Source organism: Hyaena hyaena, unplaced genomic scaffold, assembly GCF_003009895.1.
Source record: "Hyaena hyaena isolate Hyena2069 unplaced genomic scaffold, ASM300989v1 scaffold_231, whole genome shotgun sequence".
Classification (NCBI taxonomy): Eukaryota; Metazoa; Chordata; class Mammalia; order Carnivora; family Hyaenidae; genus Hyaena; species Hyaena hyaena.
In genome coordinates this window covers 2,224,559-2,241,850 of record NW_024080862.1, presented here as the reverse complement: position 1 = coordinate 2,241,850, position 17,292 = coordinate 2,224,559, and the positions used below count along the sequence as shown (strand labels likewise).

General features: G+C 50.1%; 1 protein-coding gene across 3 annotated transcripts in view; it reads right to left on the bottom strand.

Annotated features, from left to right (window-relative positions):
• CACNA1D (calcium voltage-gated channel subunit alpha1 D) overlaps positions 1 to 17,292 on the bottom strand; it is a 303,488-nt gene that overhangs the window by 12,412 nt on the left and 273,784 nt on the right. For all 3 annotated transcript variants that reach the window (XM_039243605.1, XM_039243606.1, XM_039243604.1), the window contains 2 exons: positions 16,957 to 17,058; positions 11,860 to 11,990 (listed from right to left, as the gene is read on the bottom strand). In XM_039243605.1, the coding sequence (XP_039099536.1) occupies positions 11,860 to 11,990; positions 16,957 to 17,058 (233 nt within the window). The remainder of the gene's footprint in view (positions 1 to 11,859; positions 11,991 to 16,956; positions 17,059 to 17,292) is intronic.

Below are 17,292 nucleotides of genomic sequence, written 5' to 3'. Positions count from 1 at the left end.
GCCTAAACCCACCTGTCCTATATTCGGCCAGGACCCCCTCATTTGCTGGCAGTCCTCCAACTCAGCAGCCACACTGGAGCATGAACCCCAGCTGTATGGGGGCCACATCTGTAGTTAACACTCCACATCAAGGTGGTTGGCAGGGGAGCACTGGCCTAGAGGCAGGTCATCGGGGGAGGGGCCCACCTCCTGGCCCTTCCTTCATGACCCCCAGCAGTGTGAGTAGGGAGGGGAGGAGACGGTGGGGATGGTGGCTATGTCTAGCCAGATCCCATAGGGCTGGTGCCCCCGAGGGTGGGAATGCTCAGAACTGGTCTCCAGACGTTGATGGTGACAGTAATTAGGATGTAAAGTCCTACAGGAATTTCTTAAAAGACTCCTGTGAAAACACCCTCATGCATATGAGATGATGCTATTCAAAATGGTATACCAGGCTAGGTCTGGTTTGATCCATTCCTTGGATAAAGGAGCAGGGACTGTCTCCATTTCATGAATTATGGGTGAAAGAGCTGCCCAGATTCAGAGCTCTCAGGTTCTTGGCTAGGAATGCTGTGGTCTTGTAGCGGAAAGATACACGTGTTGGGGCCAAACCCAGAACAGTTTGCAGTATGGTCACTGAGGCTGCCTCTCACTCTCTTGTCCCTCTGACCACAGGCATGAGATGCATGTGCACACACATACACAAACACACTCACATATATGCACATGCACACTTTCCCTCTTTCAGATCCCCAGGTCCAGCACATTTGAGCTAGCGGGATCATCTGGCTTGGAGGTAGAACCACTTGCCATTCTCTTGGAAACAGCAAAAAGGCAACTCTAACATCAAGTGGGGGAAAGCTCCTTCACACAGAGCTGCAGGCATGTGCAGAAAGGTCAAGCCCAGCAGTATCAAACAGCCTGTGGCTCATCCATTCAGTATCTTCCAGAGCATGGCCATCAAGGGAAGGTGAGCTAAGTCAGGGTTTCACTGTCTGGTTTTGGATTACTGGGAGGAAAGGGCGATCACAGACCTGAGGCTCCCAAGTCAAAGAACAGGTTTGAGACACCCACTGCCTTGTCCACAGAATAAACATAGGTGACAAAGCACTAAGTCAACACCCCCAGGTAAATTATGCATATGAACGCTTGCCACAAGGCACCATGGTCTAGGAAACACTCCTGAGTTTGAAAAACAACAGATAATCCTGTTCACTGTCATTCAACTGATCGGACTAGGTCTGATTAAAAGAAATAGAAAACTATTTATTTGGACAATTTTTAACATCATCCTCTGTTGACGGGTTGACATTTCACTGAAATACACATATAATATAATTGCATCATAAAAACAAAAACGGTCTCCAGCATGTCTTCAATGGTACACGAGATCAGGAGAGTGGTGAACAGACACAGGACAGAGAATTTGTTTGTGACATAAATCATGGAGAAAACTGAGAGGCAGCTCAAGAGGCCACTTCCAAGGACAAATAATGACAACATATTTATTAAAGAGACATCAAAGGAGGATAGAAAGCACCACCCTCCCTAGACACAAAAGCAGAGGTTTAGAATTCATGGTTATGTTTTGTTTGCTCCACGCAGGAAGAAGCACATCTTCTGCGAGTCAGGGCCTGACTTGACTCTTTCATGTGGGATCTGGGGAAGGATGGGGCGGAGGGCTATGGGGGAATAGGGTGTCTGTCAGGTCTGGGAATGAGGGAAACAGATGTTCCCAAACTTGAACTGAAATGAAGCTTAAGCACAGCACCCTGAATTTATTACATATCACAAAACATGATAATGAAAGTTTTCTAGCACACATATCAAGCTAACAGGTAGCTTAGGCTGCTCCAAAAATTCCATAGGCACAAATTCCAATCCCAGAAAACTATCTTAAACTCTTGAAAAAATTACTTTTTTCACAGCCCTAAAAAAACCAAAGGAACATTTTTTTTAACAAACACTTTACAATCAGTAAAATGATCTCTTCTTTCATTTTTCATCTAGGTATCTACCTCGATCAGCAAAATACTACTTTAATTTGAAACGTGGTCGTTTAGCACTTAAACCAACACAATGAAAGCCATATAAAGTCATTCCATTCATATCACAGTAGAATTATGGTTTTGAATAAACACAGAATTGCTTGCTATAAAATAGAAACATTTTTGATTTAAGATGTCCAATCATATAAAATATTAAACAGAATTAAGCCTAGTTTCCAGTTGATTTTTAAATTCTAGATGGTATCATAAATATCTTTTAAAAAAAGAAACGTTGGCGCTTTGCCTGTAGACTGCTGCTTTAAATTTTAGACACCATTTAATTGGAATTTTATAGGTACTCTATAGAATGATTAGGTCACCAAAATAAACAAACAAAAAAAAATAAACTATAAAATCTCTAAATATTTCTGAAGCAATAGCATAAAACTATGGTATTTTAACATCAAATATGAACATTCATTTACCTTCCTTTCTCTTGCCCACTGTTAGGGTGAGTTCTTCCTACCTGGCTGTGCACGTGTGGTCACGCTGGCCACCTTTCTAAGCTAGCTCCACCAGACACACAGGGAGCCACCTGCTCTCAGCACCAGAGAAAACACAGACAGACGCCACCATCCCCCCTCCCCCCGCCCCCCCACCCCGACCTCCCGAACATACACTGTAACAGTGGAGATAAGAGATGTGTGTCTCCAGTCGGGACCAGGCCAGGCCATTCATCTTTGGACGCCAGTGCCAGGCTCTCAGACTCCAGCCAAAGAGCCCCCTGTCTGCTAGAGCCCGTTTCCCATCATAGGCTTCGGCTTTGCTGGGCCAGGGCTGGCCTTACAAACCCCTCTCGTTAGAGGCAAGTTCTGATTACCCCTTTAGCAGCATTCAGCCCCTGCTGCATCAGAGGGCATCGTTTCAGACTAGCTCCATCAGAAGAAAGAACCGGGGATACAATTCTTATAGAATAAACCAGCTCATCTACAAGCTGTCCCCCACTGCCCCCGCGCACACACACACGCGCACAGAGCACACACAGGCACTCCCCTTCTTTTGTCATCCTTTTCCTCCAGGGAAAATGTGACAGTGTGGCCTTTGTGTCCATTATGCACAGTCCTTGAGTCATACGTAAAGGGTTAGAATCATGAGCGCAGCTCTCTGCGGGCCACCCACAGGGATTCTGACCCTGGCTGAAAACTCAGCTGTTAGGTCACCACCTAAGTTACTCCTGGCATCGCATTCAGCAGTATACATCAAGTTTGTTACCACCACATTGAAAGATAAAGGAACATTTTTTAAGAAGTATCTAAAGAGATCTATGACATCTCCCTGCAAGCCATCTGACACCTATCTGAGCAATCTTGATTCCTGGTTGTAGTTTGACACCAGAATCAGAGAAATTCTTGCCAGTTTCTTGATAACAGAGTATTACTTAAATTTAAGCTCAGCAGAAGCTTCAAATCATGACTACTATTCTGTTAACATCTTTGTTCCTGGCAGTGATCTCACATATTTTATCCCACTATAATCGGGGAGGCCAAGATTATCCCCATTTGGTTGAGAGGCCTGCCCGACCTGGTGAAGGCTCAGCTGGGACTCCAGTCCCCAGGCCTGCCCCACCCAGACCACCACCAAGACAAAGCCATCACGTCTCCTGAAACAAGGGCTGGGATTGAGTCTCAACTGTGTGCTCACTTTTGCATGTGACCCCACACATGACCTCAGTCAAGGTTAACCTTCTTTCAACTAACTTAGCAGATCTCTTGTATCACTAGGTCAACATGGAAGTGGACCAGCGATCATACCGGGTCATGAAAACTGACCCTATACTCAGCACACACCCTGGTGACGGCTGTGCCGCTCCGAGGAGTAGTGATCTTTAACAACACTGTCTATCATCCAGACCGCTGTCCTCCAGACCAGCACAGGCAGTGAGGTATGGGGTACAATGCTCAGTCTGAACTTAGCTGGCCATGGGGGTGGGGAGTGGGGGGCACACACAACTCTATGTCTAGGTCAGTGGGTTGGGACTAGGGTGGCACCTGGGAGGGACAAAAGTTCACGGTGGGGGCAGTGCTATACGCAGGAGGCTCCCGCACTAGGGAGATCCTAAAGAGGCTCTAGTACCCTTTCCCTTCAGTGGGGGGCGGGGAGGGGAGGGATGTGGGATCATTTCCCTAGGGCAGCAGTTCTCAAAGTGTGGCCCAGGGATGTCTCCAGGGCTTGATGAGGCGACTGTAATCTTCACACTACCAGGACGTTCTTTGCCTTATACCCGCCTCAGAGCACAGTGGGGTTATTCAAAGGCTATATGACATGTGAGGGAATCACCTTTCTGGTATCTTTGTGCATGTATATTCTGTATTTTGACATTTTCTGTTTTCATTTTTAATGTACGTGCTGATATACAAGGGCCCTCGATAACTTTTAAGAATATAAAAGAGACTCAGAAGCTTGAGACTGGCTGGTAACTCCTCCCCAGACAGGCAACACCAACCTTTCCTCAGGTACTGGCCCCTTCACCTCATCTATGATTCCTGTGATTCTGCTGACCTGGCTCCACTTTTAGAAGAAACGTCCTCCCCGTGGCTTCTCTTGAGCTGGCCTTTGGCACTTCTTAATGGGACTGCCTTCACCATGGCCTTAGAACGATGTACTCTTCCATTACCCCAAATAGCCACCTCTCTTAGGTGTGATGTATGCCACGGAGAACATATTTGCACAGTTCCCAACACAGGAACTGTTAGTAGCTGATAGTGAGCTCCTTCCCCCGGAAAACTGAATCATGACACATGAGGGCTATTGAAGGGCATCAGGTTGGTATTATTCAATAACACACCACGATAATTAAGACCTTTTGCAACTACATAATATCACCTGCCTTAACTTCTGTTCAGTAATTCTATCTTCTCAAAGTCTTTTGAAAATAATTATTATTATTGTCAGAGGGAAAAGATCTCCTGCCTTTCAGAAAGAGAACAGAACGCAGTACCTGATAGTCCTGTGTATCTATAGTTGGGTCCCGCCATAGTGTAATCTATTTATGAAGAGCCCAGCGCCCAGTCTTACATCTGCTTCCCTATGATGGACCCTGGCCTGCATCCTGTCTTCCATCCAGGAGCTTAAGAGGTTAGCACCATGGATTCTGGTGTTGGGTACCAAGTTTGCTGAGGGTGGGAAGATTCTCAGGTAACTTGAGTCATCTCCTACATTTTCTATGCTCAAAGCTACACTCTGCTGGCAAGGTTTCAGGAGATAGGACAGAGGTGTCTGCAGTCTGACTGTATGCCAAGTTTTAGGGAAGCCTTTTTTCCCTTTTGAGTTGAAGTCGGAGGTATACCTCATAACTTCTAGCTGTTTCCATGAACTGCCCTTGGCTAGCAGCCACAGCTGGTGCCGCCACTCAGCAGCACAGCCAGGCCCATGTGGGGCCAGAGGCTCCTGTGTCATTTAAGCCATTCCCTAATCCCATCTAGAAAGTTCACTGTTGTCCCATTTTCCCTTATTTGGAAGGACTGCAGAAAGGCATGTGGAAACACCTGCCCCGCACACTGCTGGGGGCCCGGATGCTGAGACTTTACCCTAAGGAGACTCCATCTAGAAGTCAGCTGGTCGCACTGGTCCTCTGAGACACGGCCCTTCATTGTTTAATAAGCTTGATGTCCTGGTGGGTCAGAAACAGGAGGGTCATTTATCTGATGAGGAACTAGCTCCACACCTGTGGTCACAGGACTGCCCAGCCTCCTTTTCAGGGATGATACACCAAATTCTTAACAACTGGTATGTCCTGGGTACTCCCCAATTGGGGCAGAGTAGACCTTCAGACCAGAGCATGATCCTAGAAGCCCCTGCTACAGCAGGCATTAGCCTTTTACGTCCGGGATCACAGAGGGGTCTGGAGAGGGACTGGATGCTGGCAAGGGGGCCACCGCTGTGACGTGGCACATACAGACAGGCTTCAATATCTTTGCAAGTCTGCGCTCATCCCGCAGCCTGCTGGCCAGCTTTCAACCCCACCCCACATCGCTGCCCTTGGCGCTGTGCGAAGTCACACCTGCTCTTTGGCCCCACGGACTTTGCCATGAGAATCCGTAAAGGCCACCCTGAGCTCCTAGACTTCTAGTAGTCTATACAACGGGAGCAGAATCCGGGGCCAGACCTGTTTCCATGAGCAAGGCCAGGGAATCCACGTAAGTGCAAGCAGTCCAGACCACTTGTAAAAGAAGCCACTGTGGCCAAAGGGCGAAGGTCACAGCACAGAGGACAGCACTGGAACAGCCCTGAGGGCTGGGAGGGAACCTGACAGCCATGCCCAGGATGGGCCCGTAGACTTTCCGCTAATGCTGCTCTTCCTGTTGGGGACACCATTTGCTCACCTGAGTGGCTCCTGCAGGAATGCAGCCAGGAACTGGGCCTCCTGCATTCTGGTGGCCCTGTCCACCACCTTCCCCCCGCCCCTCATGCATGCGCACACATGCACACGGCCTATGGTTTGCACTGACCAGGGCAGGCAAGGGCTGCTTCTAAGCTTTTTTTCTCTAGACACTTCCGAAACTTCGAGTTTTCACACTACAGTTACTTTTGAATACTGATTTCAAAACTTGGGTTGGCTCCTCTGGGGGTCTTGGGCTCAGCACTGGATGCACAGACCTCCTTAAGCACTGCTTGTGATTGGCTGAGAATTTCGGACAGGACTTCCTCATGAAGCAACTTCTCAGGCAAATGTCTACCATTTTTAAGATGTGAAAACGCAACCTGTACAGGTACCTCTGTGTACATCTTTATACATTTCCCAGAGATCTTTAAAAGGGGAGAATTCTCTTTCTTGGTGGATAACTACAGTACAGAACAGAAAAGAGATCAAAGAAAAACAAGAATTTCTTAAAGTTCTGTTAGTAAACAGGCATAGGATATTATTATTGTTGTAGTCTTAATAATAAGCAATTATACGTTCAGAGTGCTTTACAATCACTTAGCTATTCCTCACAACAGCCCTGTGAGGTAGGTCGACATTATTACCCCCATTTTACAGATGGGGAAACTGAGGCACAGAGAGGTTAAGTGTCTTGCCCAAGGTCACGTAGCAAGTGAACGCTGGAGCTGGGACTAGAACCCAGGTTCCCTGACTCCCAGTGTCCTTGAAACTAGACCACACACCACTTCCAAAGAGGCATCCCCAGACTGGCTTTGAGCACGAATTAAAGACGGACAATGTTGGATGAGATTTGGGTGTGGTGGTGTTTCCCGTGGGCACGCGGAGATGGAACGTGAGGTGTTACCGGGACTGATCTGGGCATGCGGGTGTAAGTGTTAGTTTAAATGGTGTGTCTGAGCTTCCTGGCCTGCCCACGTCTCATGCACTCTGAACGGGGTCACTGCAGAGAGTGGGGGCTGGAGGGTCAGTAGGTCATGGAGGACTGGCATATAAAAGGAACTCTGTCAGCTCAGCCAAGGGGCCTGCCAGTCTTTGGGAGTTCAGACAAACTAGGGACGCGGGACTTTGGAACGAAGTCAGCTGCCCACCTTAGGCAGGTCTGCTTAATCTTTTTATTATGTTATTTTTTACTGGCCAGCATCAGGAAGTTGTGTTCATTTCATTCTCTGTGGGGCGGCTGCCCCCCTCCTTTGCTCTCACTCTCTCTCTCTCTTTCCCTTTCTCTGAGTCTCTGCTTGGAAGGGAAAACTGTTAAGCCTTGCATGTTCCCTTTCATGAAAAAGAGCCACCGTGAGCAGCATCCGCGACAGGAGGCCATGGCTCTGCAGATGAGCCACGGCCCCGCTTCCGCCTTCTGGAGTAGTGCTTTGCTTGGAAGGGGTCTCCCTGGGGCCTTGGGTTTGCTTTTTCCTGCATTTCTCCCGAAATGCTGTTTCAGTAGAAATAAGCCCACTTGAGACTTCCCTTTCAAGGCCTTAGCCATAAACGCCTTCCGACTAACGAGCTTGGTGCTGTAGCTCAGGCAGAAAATTCTAAAGCATCCGTTCAAGCATCTGAAACAAACGAATCAGCCAGTGAAATCTCATCTGTTAGCATCTGTTCTCTTCTTAGATTAAAAGAGAAAAAAAAAGCCTTTCTTATGGCTTTAAATGGACTCATGCTTTTAAAAAAAGAAAAACATCTGCTACGTTTTAAACTAAGGCACCTATATAACAGGAGTATGACACTGCACCGGTTAAATGTCTGTGGAGTGAGTTCCCCTCTCTTTCTGCACCGAACCTCCCCAAGGTGGCCACGTCAGGGCACGCCAGGGACCAAGGGTCACTGGGTTCCTGTATGCCACCTCTCCTTCCACTCGGCCACCTGCATCCCTGTCTGTTGGCTGGGCTGCAGGCTTTAACATAAAAGCTGACAACTACATTCTTTACAAGTGGGGAAGAATGGTCTTCTCTCTAAACCCAACTTCCAAACAGGTGAGAAAGAGACCATCCCACTAAAGTCTTCCTGTCATTAAAGAAGGGCAGGCTCCCATCTGGGATGCCTGGGGGATAAGTCTCCTTGGATTTCACCAGAGTGTCTTTTGCACAAGGGCAATCCTTGAATGTTCAAAGAAAAAGAAATGAACAAAACTTTTCCCACTTTGGGATCTTTTTTTTTTTTTAATCCATGAGACACTGGATTAACGCATGTCTGTATCTTGCATTGAAGTCTTCATCTGGAAGGTCTGGTGGGGCATTACTGTTTGTTGGAAGGGGACTGAGTGCTTTCGAGCCTGCAGAGCTGTGTTCCTTTATTTACTTGCTCTTGGCAGAAACTTACGGGTCACTCGGATGCGGCAATGATGGATACAGAGCAGATGTGGGGTCAAACTCAAGTGAATATGGCACATGGGGGGTGGGGGGGGGGGAGAAAAACAAAAAGGCAGCCTGATGCAGCTTCTCTCCCACCCTCTCTCTTCCCACAGAGGGTGGGAGAGAAGGCTGGCTTTAATGAAGATGGATGGACAGATGGAAAGTGCACATTCATTCAGACCACAGAGGCCAGAGGGCACCGGGTGCCGAGCTCCCACCCACACACCCATCCCGGAGCTCAGGCCATTCCCCTTCACGTAGAAGGGTCTGAACAGAGGGAGACCAGACGGAGCCCACAGGGTTGAACACCACAGTGCACCTGTGTGCCCTTGGGAACCATCCACGGGGAGCAGGGAGTGTGGACCAGTTGTGATCCTGCTCAGACAGACCAATCGATGCAGCACAAGCACGCACATGCCTACGTCCCCCTGCACTCACACTCCACTTCCCATAAGCTGTCTGTCCGTCAGCGGGTGGCACCCCGGGTGTGGCTCCTCAGCAGGCCATGCCCAAGTCCGTGCACTCGACCTAGTGACACTGTGGGTGCCACTGTCATTCGACCCTGTGTCCCTAGCTGCACGTCATCATGTAACATTTCATCACAGAGAAAGGAAGAGCCTCCTCATGCTTACTAAATGCAGAGTGACAAATCACATTTAAAGCCATTTCTAGAGCAGAGGAGGCCAAAAATGTAATTAGAATGATTCCTCAAGGAGACACAGATTTTCTATTTTTAATGTTTGCTTCAGTATCCAATGCACTTTCAGAATTTATCTGTCAAGATCGCAAACACAGTTTAATTTTCTAGGCTGTATACTCAACATAAATTATAGTCATAGCCTCAGCTCCCAACAGAACCGGGTGAAAATGTGCCGGTATTAGCATCTAATAGGAAATGTTCGAATGTTGCCAAGGAAATGAAACACTTTCTACAAACAACAAAGTGAAAAACATTTAGGAGAAAAACATTATTGTAACACATAACAACATAGTCTTTTACCCCATGACTTATAAATGTACTTTTAGCATCATTTGAACCTGCAACTTAAAAGACCCAGGGAAGCCCATCCATCAAATGTGATCATTACTCAGCCACAATGTTGTTTTTCAGGTTGTAAGACACCAAGACACTATATCCAGCCACTAGAGCAAGAATTGAAGCCATCTGATTGGAAAGTTTGGGGATTCAAGAAAGGGATAGCTCAGTATCCAGGTGTTCCTCATACATGCCTTCTCCAGAAAACAGAAGGGTCTCATAACACAGAGCTAACCTGGTTACTAGAAATTATGACATAACCATCCCTGAAAGAGTTATGTTTCCTCGTCCAGAAAATTCATCAGGTTCTACCAAGCCCACCAACTAGAATCTGAGAACAGCAAGCAGTTTCCTACAGGCGGAGGGAGCCATGACACTCTGAAATCTGGCCAGTCTGGGTCTCCAGGCCCAGCACCACTTCATGAAAGTGCCTTCAGAAACTAGTTCACCACACCTCCTCCTTGCTCCTGGCCGCGCTGCCCTCAAGAGCCCATGGATGGACCAGAGGCGTGTTCAAATCTGCAAACATGTCTTTTCTGTTTGCTTCATCTCTCTAAGGCTACTGGTGAACTGCGATCACTTTTGCGGACTGGCTGGGTCAGAAGGGAAAGTTTTACTAGCAAATTCCAGAGCCTGAGACAGCGGTGGGCTATTGGACTGGGCCTCTGATTCACTAAGCCACCTTTAGGACAACCTCAGAGAAACAAAAGATCAGAAACTGTCTTCAGCTGCTTTCCCTAGCTCGGCGGCTGTCTGGGCAGAGCAGAGGCTTCCCCGTGAATCCTCAGGTCACTGTCACACAAGGTCATCTGCTAACCCAGCATCTGCATGTGCACCACATTCCTTCATCCACGGCCATTCACGCTCCCATCCTCTCACTCAGCAAGGCCACAGACCAGCCCTCACTGCACCTCACCGTTACTCTGGACACAAAACAACGCTGGGCGCCTCTCCCCGGGAGGGGCTACTAGAAGGACTATTCCACACTGAACCCTGCTAATAACTACACGACCCAATTGAAGACATGTAAGAAGGGCATAAAAGCAATTTGAGAGTAAACAAATTAATAGGGAAAAATAATTCTGTATCTTATTCCTGATGGATTTCAAGCGCTGAGGGAGAAGGGATGATGGGGCTTTTGATTAGTTTGGAAAGGTGTTTCTGACAGCTTGCCAACCTCTGTAGCTCCCTTGCCGGTTCTTAAGGTCCTCTCGTTCCCTCCTCACCCTGCTTTTCTCCATCGCTAGCGCTCGCTCACGAGCTTTCCTGCCTGGCCCCTCTTTCTACAGGCTTCACGGAGACCCCCTTCCTCCACACACCTGCTTCCTGTGCCAGAGCTCTGGGCTCACCCAGGATTCTACATCCTCAAAGGCATGGACCCTGGCCTGAACCAGAGGTTCCTGAAAGCTGCATCTACACTCTGGGAGCCCGGGGCAGGCCGGGGCTGGCATAGGGGGAGGGACCAGAGGCTGGCCTGGGCACAGAGCAGTGTTTGCACAGCACAGAGAGACAGACACACAACACGCGTGCGCACACACACGTATGCACGTACACACACACCAGGAGGTGATGGATGTTACTGAAATGGACCAAAAACCAACAAGCAGTGGGGTAAGAAACAAACAGAAACAAAACAAAGCACTTGCGTTCGGATGGAGAGCTGTTTCTGGGGCAGCTAGGGCCTGAGCCCAGGGCCGGGGGTGGGGAGGCGGGTGCCTGCCTAAGGTTACTGCCTTTGGAGAAGCCTGGAGGAGACAGGGTGCAGGGCCAGCGCCGGCCCCCCGCCCACCAGGGCTGTGCCTCTGCCGCTTCCTGGGGGCCCTGCCACACGGGCCACGGGCCACGGCGGGGGCGGGCACAACAGAGAAAAAGCAAGGAGAGGGAAGCACTTACCTCGGAGCCCAGAAAGGACTAGTCCACATTTTGGGGGGTGTGCAGTATCTCAGTTTAAACAAAATCCTGGTGGCACTGCTCAACCATGAATAGCCAGCTCTCTAGTATTTCAAATAAGCTTGTAAAATCGTTAGTGAAAAGAAAAGAAAAGAAAAGAAAAGGACAATTCACCTGTAGGGCAATGGTGGTGTTCTTCGCAGGGTATTTTCCCACCAGGCCTTGTTCTTTCCGTTTCTTGAATTTCCTAAAGTAGTCCTGTATCAGGAAAGTGGCATAGAACTTCCCCACGGTTACCTCATCATCTAAACGGAGAGACCAGACAGAGCTCTCCGAAATCAGCACGTTTGCACCAGGAGCCTAAACTCTCGCTTGGGGCGGGGGCGGGGGCGGGGCTGGACGGTGCGCAAGGCACTGAGCTCTGGGCTGAGACACGGGAGACTAAGTCTAGCAAAAAGCAAGGTTTTGCAAAGCAGTGAAGGCTCAAAATTAGAGTCAGTCACATGAACTGATACTCAAAGTTGCAGAAAACAATATGTTTGTCATGAGTTTATTAGAGCAGCGTATTAGTAACACTATGAAGTGCTGTCTTGGTTATTTACTTAAAATAAAAATTACAAAACAAAAAAAGGCTTCCTGGGTCCTATTTTCACCCCTGCGCATAGGGATTTGCATGTGTAATTACCTGAACACCGAGGGCAATTAAGCACCCAAATCCCGATGCCTGGAGATAAAGACAGAGACCTCAGAAAGTGACAGACAAGCTCGGAAGAGGAGGAAGGTTCAGGAAAGTGGCTGCAAACCCAGATTTTCACGTGCCCCCGTGACTCTGTTCCAATAGCCTCCATATGCCATCTGTGCGTTTGTAACCCAGAGCTGCTGGTTTTCGGCACAGCAGCAACAGCTCCAACTAACCTCGGAGTTGAGCTTATTTCTGCTTTGTTCGGAAACAACTCCAGCTTGTACCGCTGGGGGCTGGAACTCTGCTGAGCATTTTAAGGTGATGCATGAGGCAGAATAGAGGTGCTGGCTGCCTCACAGTAAACCATGTCAGTGGAGCTGGCGTGCTTGGCGTGCGTGCCCCCAGATCACAGTGGCTCCTGGGCAAGAAGCTTAGGGCCCCAGGGCTTGTAGAGGCTGAGAGGAGGAAGGGCTGCCGAGCCTCAGGCTTTAGGACAACTGAACTTGCACCCAGGCCACCCTCCCAGGAGTGGAGGGCTGATCTGGGGCAAGGAGCTTGTGGAGCCCTGAGCACCACAAGAGATGAAGGCCTGAAGCACTCGGCCTTCTGCGAGGGCAGTCCTAAGTGCCCGGGCTGGAGAAAAGTGAGTGGTGGCAGCATGCCAACAGTGGCATCCACTGCAGTGGATGGTGGAACGAGATGGGTTGGGGGCCACTGCGACCATCTGTATTCACTAATGCTTCCTGGTCGGGGTTCATTTGTGTCCATGTGGGAAGTGTCCAGTCTGGAAACCACTGGGCTGCTATGGGCACCTCTCCAAACTTCCGTGGCAGAAGCCACTCAGCATTACTGAGCAAGAAGATGCCTTGGGGCGGCCGGCCTTGAGAAGTGTGCTGCGTTCCTCCCAAGCCCCAGCAAAGAAGTCCCTGACTAGTATAGGGGTCACCAAAGAGACCAAGGCTTTGGGTAGCATGTAAAACCACATCCCACATCAGTCTCAGGCTGGTCCAGATGGCCTAACGATGCACTGTCTATGGGCAAGGAGGCAGGAGGTGAGCAGAGCATCCAGGTCTCGAGGCTTCAGCCCTGCTTTGCTCCCAAGCCACTCCCAGTTTTGCCCAGGATGCGTCCGGAATACTGGTTCTAGCTGCTGCTACTCTTGGGCACCCACGTTCCCAGAGGAACTCCATGTGGGTCTCATGCCTCTTCACGGCCGCTCTGAGATGGGGGTGGCTGACCCCTCCAACAGGTGGGGTGGGGCTGAATGACTTGCCCTGGCCAGCGGAGCTGGGATGTGACCCAGGGCAGCCGGTCCCCCAAGCCTGGGCTCTCCCTCTCCTCTTCCTTGTTACCCGCTGGGGATGGCCCAGCTCTGGCCACACAGAGGGGCCTCCTTGGGGCTGCCTCCCCTACAGTGCTAGTCTGTGTACCGAGCTGCGTGCAGCAGGTGGCCTCACAGCCCCTGGCCGACAACCCTGGGAACCCAGGACGACTGTCTGCAGCACCACAGCTGTCCCCTGCAGCCCAGGGTGTCATGTCTTCTCTGTGGGCTCCCAGAAAAAGCACACTGGGTCTACAGAAGGTCCACCTCATTCCATACTAGGATGCTTCCCCCAAACGCAGGCCTAACCCTCTTCTTCCTTCAGCTCAAATGGGAGGGGCCCAGGAGGCTCCTGAGGGAAGTCTTGCCTCTCCCTGGCCCAGAACCGGGGGCAACAGGGTGCCCCGTGCAGAGGGCTCAGCGCAGAGAGGTTCTGCCTGAGAGGCTGCTCCAGAGCACAGGCAGCCCCACCACGTGGTCTTCTCCACTGAGATGCTAGGCTAATCGAGGCTGGGCTGAGGGCGAGCTCTCAAGAACGGGAAGAGTCAAAGCTACAGCAGGTTAGAAAAGGAAGGGACAGAAGGAACGGATGCAATGAGGCCATCCGAGCTCAAGCCCGGAGAGAAAGAGATGGGGTCAGTTTTTTGTGCTCTTTGGGGCAAAGGAGCCAAAGATCCAGGTCAAGGAGTAGAGGCCCAAAGGCAAGGACAGTCTCTGGGAGGAGAGGGACTTCTAAAGAAAGGGCAGAGAGCCATGAAAAGGCCGAAGACTAAAGAGCAGAGCAGAGATAGAGTATGAGCAAGATGCGGGGATGGCCAAGGAGACCACCTAGCCCAGGTGATGGAGAGAATGGGCAGGCTGTGCCTGCGGCCCCAGGCGCCTGCACTGCTCCTCCAGGGCTGGCTTCTGGGTGTCGCCTCCTCAAGCTGGTGATGACCTGGGAGCCACCTCGCACTCCCCTGGGCTACAAAGCCCTGCTGCCACCAGTCCTTTAGTAAGGAGCTCCCTGAGTGCTCCTCATGGGCTGGTCGCAGGCGCCGGGAGCACCCAGACTGGCTGGGCCTGCTGCTCTGAGCAGGCTACAGCCGGCGGGACACTGAGCCCCCGGCCCCGGGGAGCCACCTGTCTGCTGGCCCAGAGGCCTGGCCCGATATTCCCATTTTCCAAGTGTGCCACGATGTGGACGAGCCTGGGAACCCCTGGTCTACTGGAAGAGAAGAGAGAAAACAGAGCCAAATGGCGAATGCAGGCACTAAACCCTGCCCTGCACCTCGTTCAGAGTCTGTCCCCCAGTGCCCAAGGGGCACCACCTCGTGAACCTCGTCAGCGCAGTAGCACTTATCTGAGGTCGGGCGGGGGGAGCACCATCCCAGGAACATATCAATGATGGGCGCTCCCACGGCATCCTACCTCCTGTCAAGGCCCTGCTGCCTTCCTCCTGGGTCCCACCGAGCCCCTGCTGCCATTCTGGAGTAGAATAACACCCGTCATCCTAAACCCCAATCTTTTCTAAGAAACAGAGAAAAGGCCAGGCCCAGTGATGGAGCCAAGAGAGTGGAGGGATATTTAGCCTCTGCTGGCAGTCTGGCTAAAAGCTGACCTGCTTTTTGGAGGAAGGGCGCTTATAGGATGAGCCAAACTCTAGACCTTCTCTTTCTGGTATAATTAAGCCAAGTAAAGCCTCATGGTGACATGAAGCCGCTCACCAAGATGTCGGGTAAGACTGGTTTTTGAAGAAGGCTGAGGTGTGTGAGCAGAGGTGAGGCGGGCAGGGCCGGCCGGCCCCGGGGGTACGGTTTACTGGGAGGGCGCAGCCGCTATTCTGAAGCATGCATCTGTGTTTCAGAAAGTCGTAGGGGAATGCGGCTGCCAAGAGATAACGCTGATTCCATGCCACCGCCCTAAAACAGAATTGCTTCAGAATATTCTGAAAGACTGAGACTTGAAAGGAATGGAGGCTGCAGAAAAAGCTCAAGCACATCGTTACAACAGTTTTAAGAAAGCAATTCATCTAAGCCATGCGAGCACTGGGTGCAGCAGCTGCGAGGAGAAGAACGAAAACCAAAGAGTCATTTTAAATGTGCAGTATCCGTTCTGTGGAGACCCAGGGTTCCCTACGTGGCAGTTTGGGTTTTTTGTTGCTGTTGTTGCTTTTTGGCGTTTTGGGGGTTTTGCCTGTTTGTTTGCTTTCCTTTTATCATTTCTTTGGGGGCAATTATCCCCTGCTCTGAGGAGGTGGCTACGCCAGCTGTGGAGGACTCCCTCCAGTGGCAAAAGCTCACATTGCTCTCACTTCATGCAGAGGGCCAGAGCTGGCCACCATGCTGCTGTCTGTCTGTCTCTGTCTCTGTCTCTCTCTGCCACCCAAGAGCTCAAACTGTCAGGCTGTCAGAGAGAGAGAGGCCTTGGCCACTGTCCTGGCCCAGGGTCCTGGAGTCGGCTTCTAAGCCTGAGCCAGGACCAACCTGGAAAGCTGCCGGAGAGGTGACGCGAGAAAAGTTCGGTTGGTCACAAAGCTCACCGAGCGCTTACGTGGGGACGGGGGTCTAGAATGCGGGCATGGTGGCACTAAATGCACGGATGCTGCACCTTTAAAACGTGAAAATAAAATAGTCACAAAACAACCACCTCCACATCTAAGTCCGGCGTACTTAAACAAAAAATGGAAAAACAGCATATATATGATATATATGTGTGTCATATATATATATACGTCTGAAAAAGTTTAGTCAGTTATTTTATGACAAATAACAGAAGGAAATAAGCATGCCTGTTAGTTCTGCCTCTAAACTCCAGTTGAAGGGACACTTGGGGTAATTACGATGGTAAATTCAATCTGGAGAAGAACGTTTCAAAAATATCATTTTCTGAAAGCTATCTCTATCTTCTGAAACCTTTTCAACAGTATGTTGAAAGATAGATGGAAACTAGTTTTAAATATTTCATTTTGGTTGAAAAAATATAAAGTTTTCGTTTTGCAACTGTAAGCTCATTCCCCGATGGTAATTCCTCTACCAACGAGAAAACCCCTGCTCTAGCCATTGGGGTCTTGGGCTTCCTTCCCACTGAAGCCTCTCTTTTTCTGGAGTGGTTCTCTTGTTACCCCAAATCATGACACCAAAGGCCGAAGAGCCTTCTCTAGCTGTGGGCCCGAATGCTCTAGCGGGTACATGAAGCATTCTGCAAACACCCTGTGGGCTTGCCGGAGGTACTTTCCTTAGAACCAACGCGCTGGCCAAGAGCTACTTAGGAAAGAGATTGCACTGACCACCAGCTGGAGGGACAACTTGGTCAAGCAGTTTCATGCTGGTTTTCTTCCAGATTTTCTTTATCACAGCTCGGAGCTCTTCATTAGCTTGTTCCAGGTTCCCTGAATCCAGAAAGCAAGAGGGGAACACAAGCCTTGGTGTCTCTTTGGCAGCTCTCCTGTCTGTTCCCACCAAGGCTGCCTCCCCCCAGCCTGGCCTGGAGCACAGCCCTCAGTGGGGCAGGGATCCCCTCTCCCCAGGGCTCTCCAGTAGGGGTCGCAGGCAAATGGTGTGCAAGCCTTGCACCGGGCAGGCACTCCACAGTGGGAACAGCCATGTTTTATTCCGGAATTCAA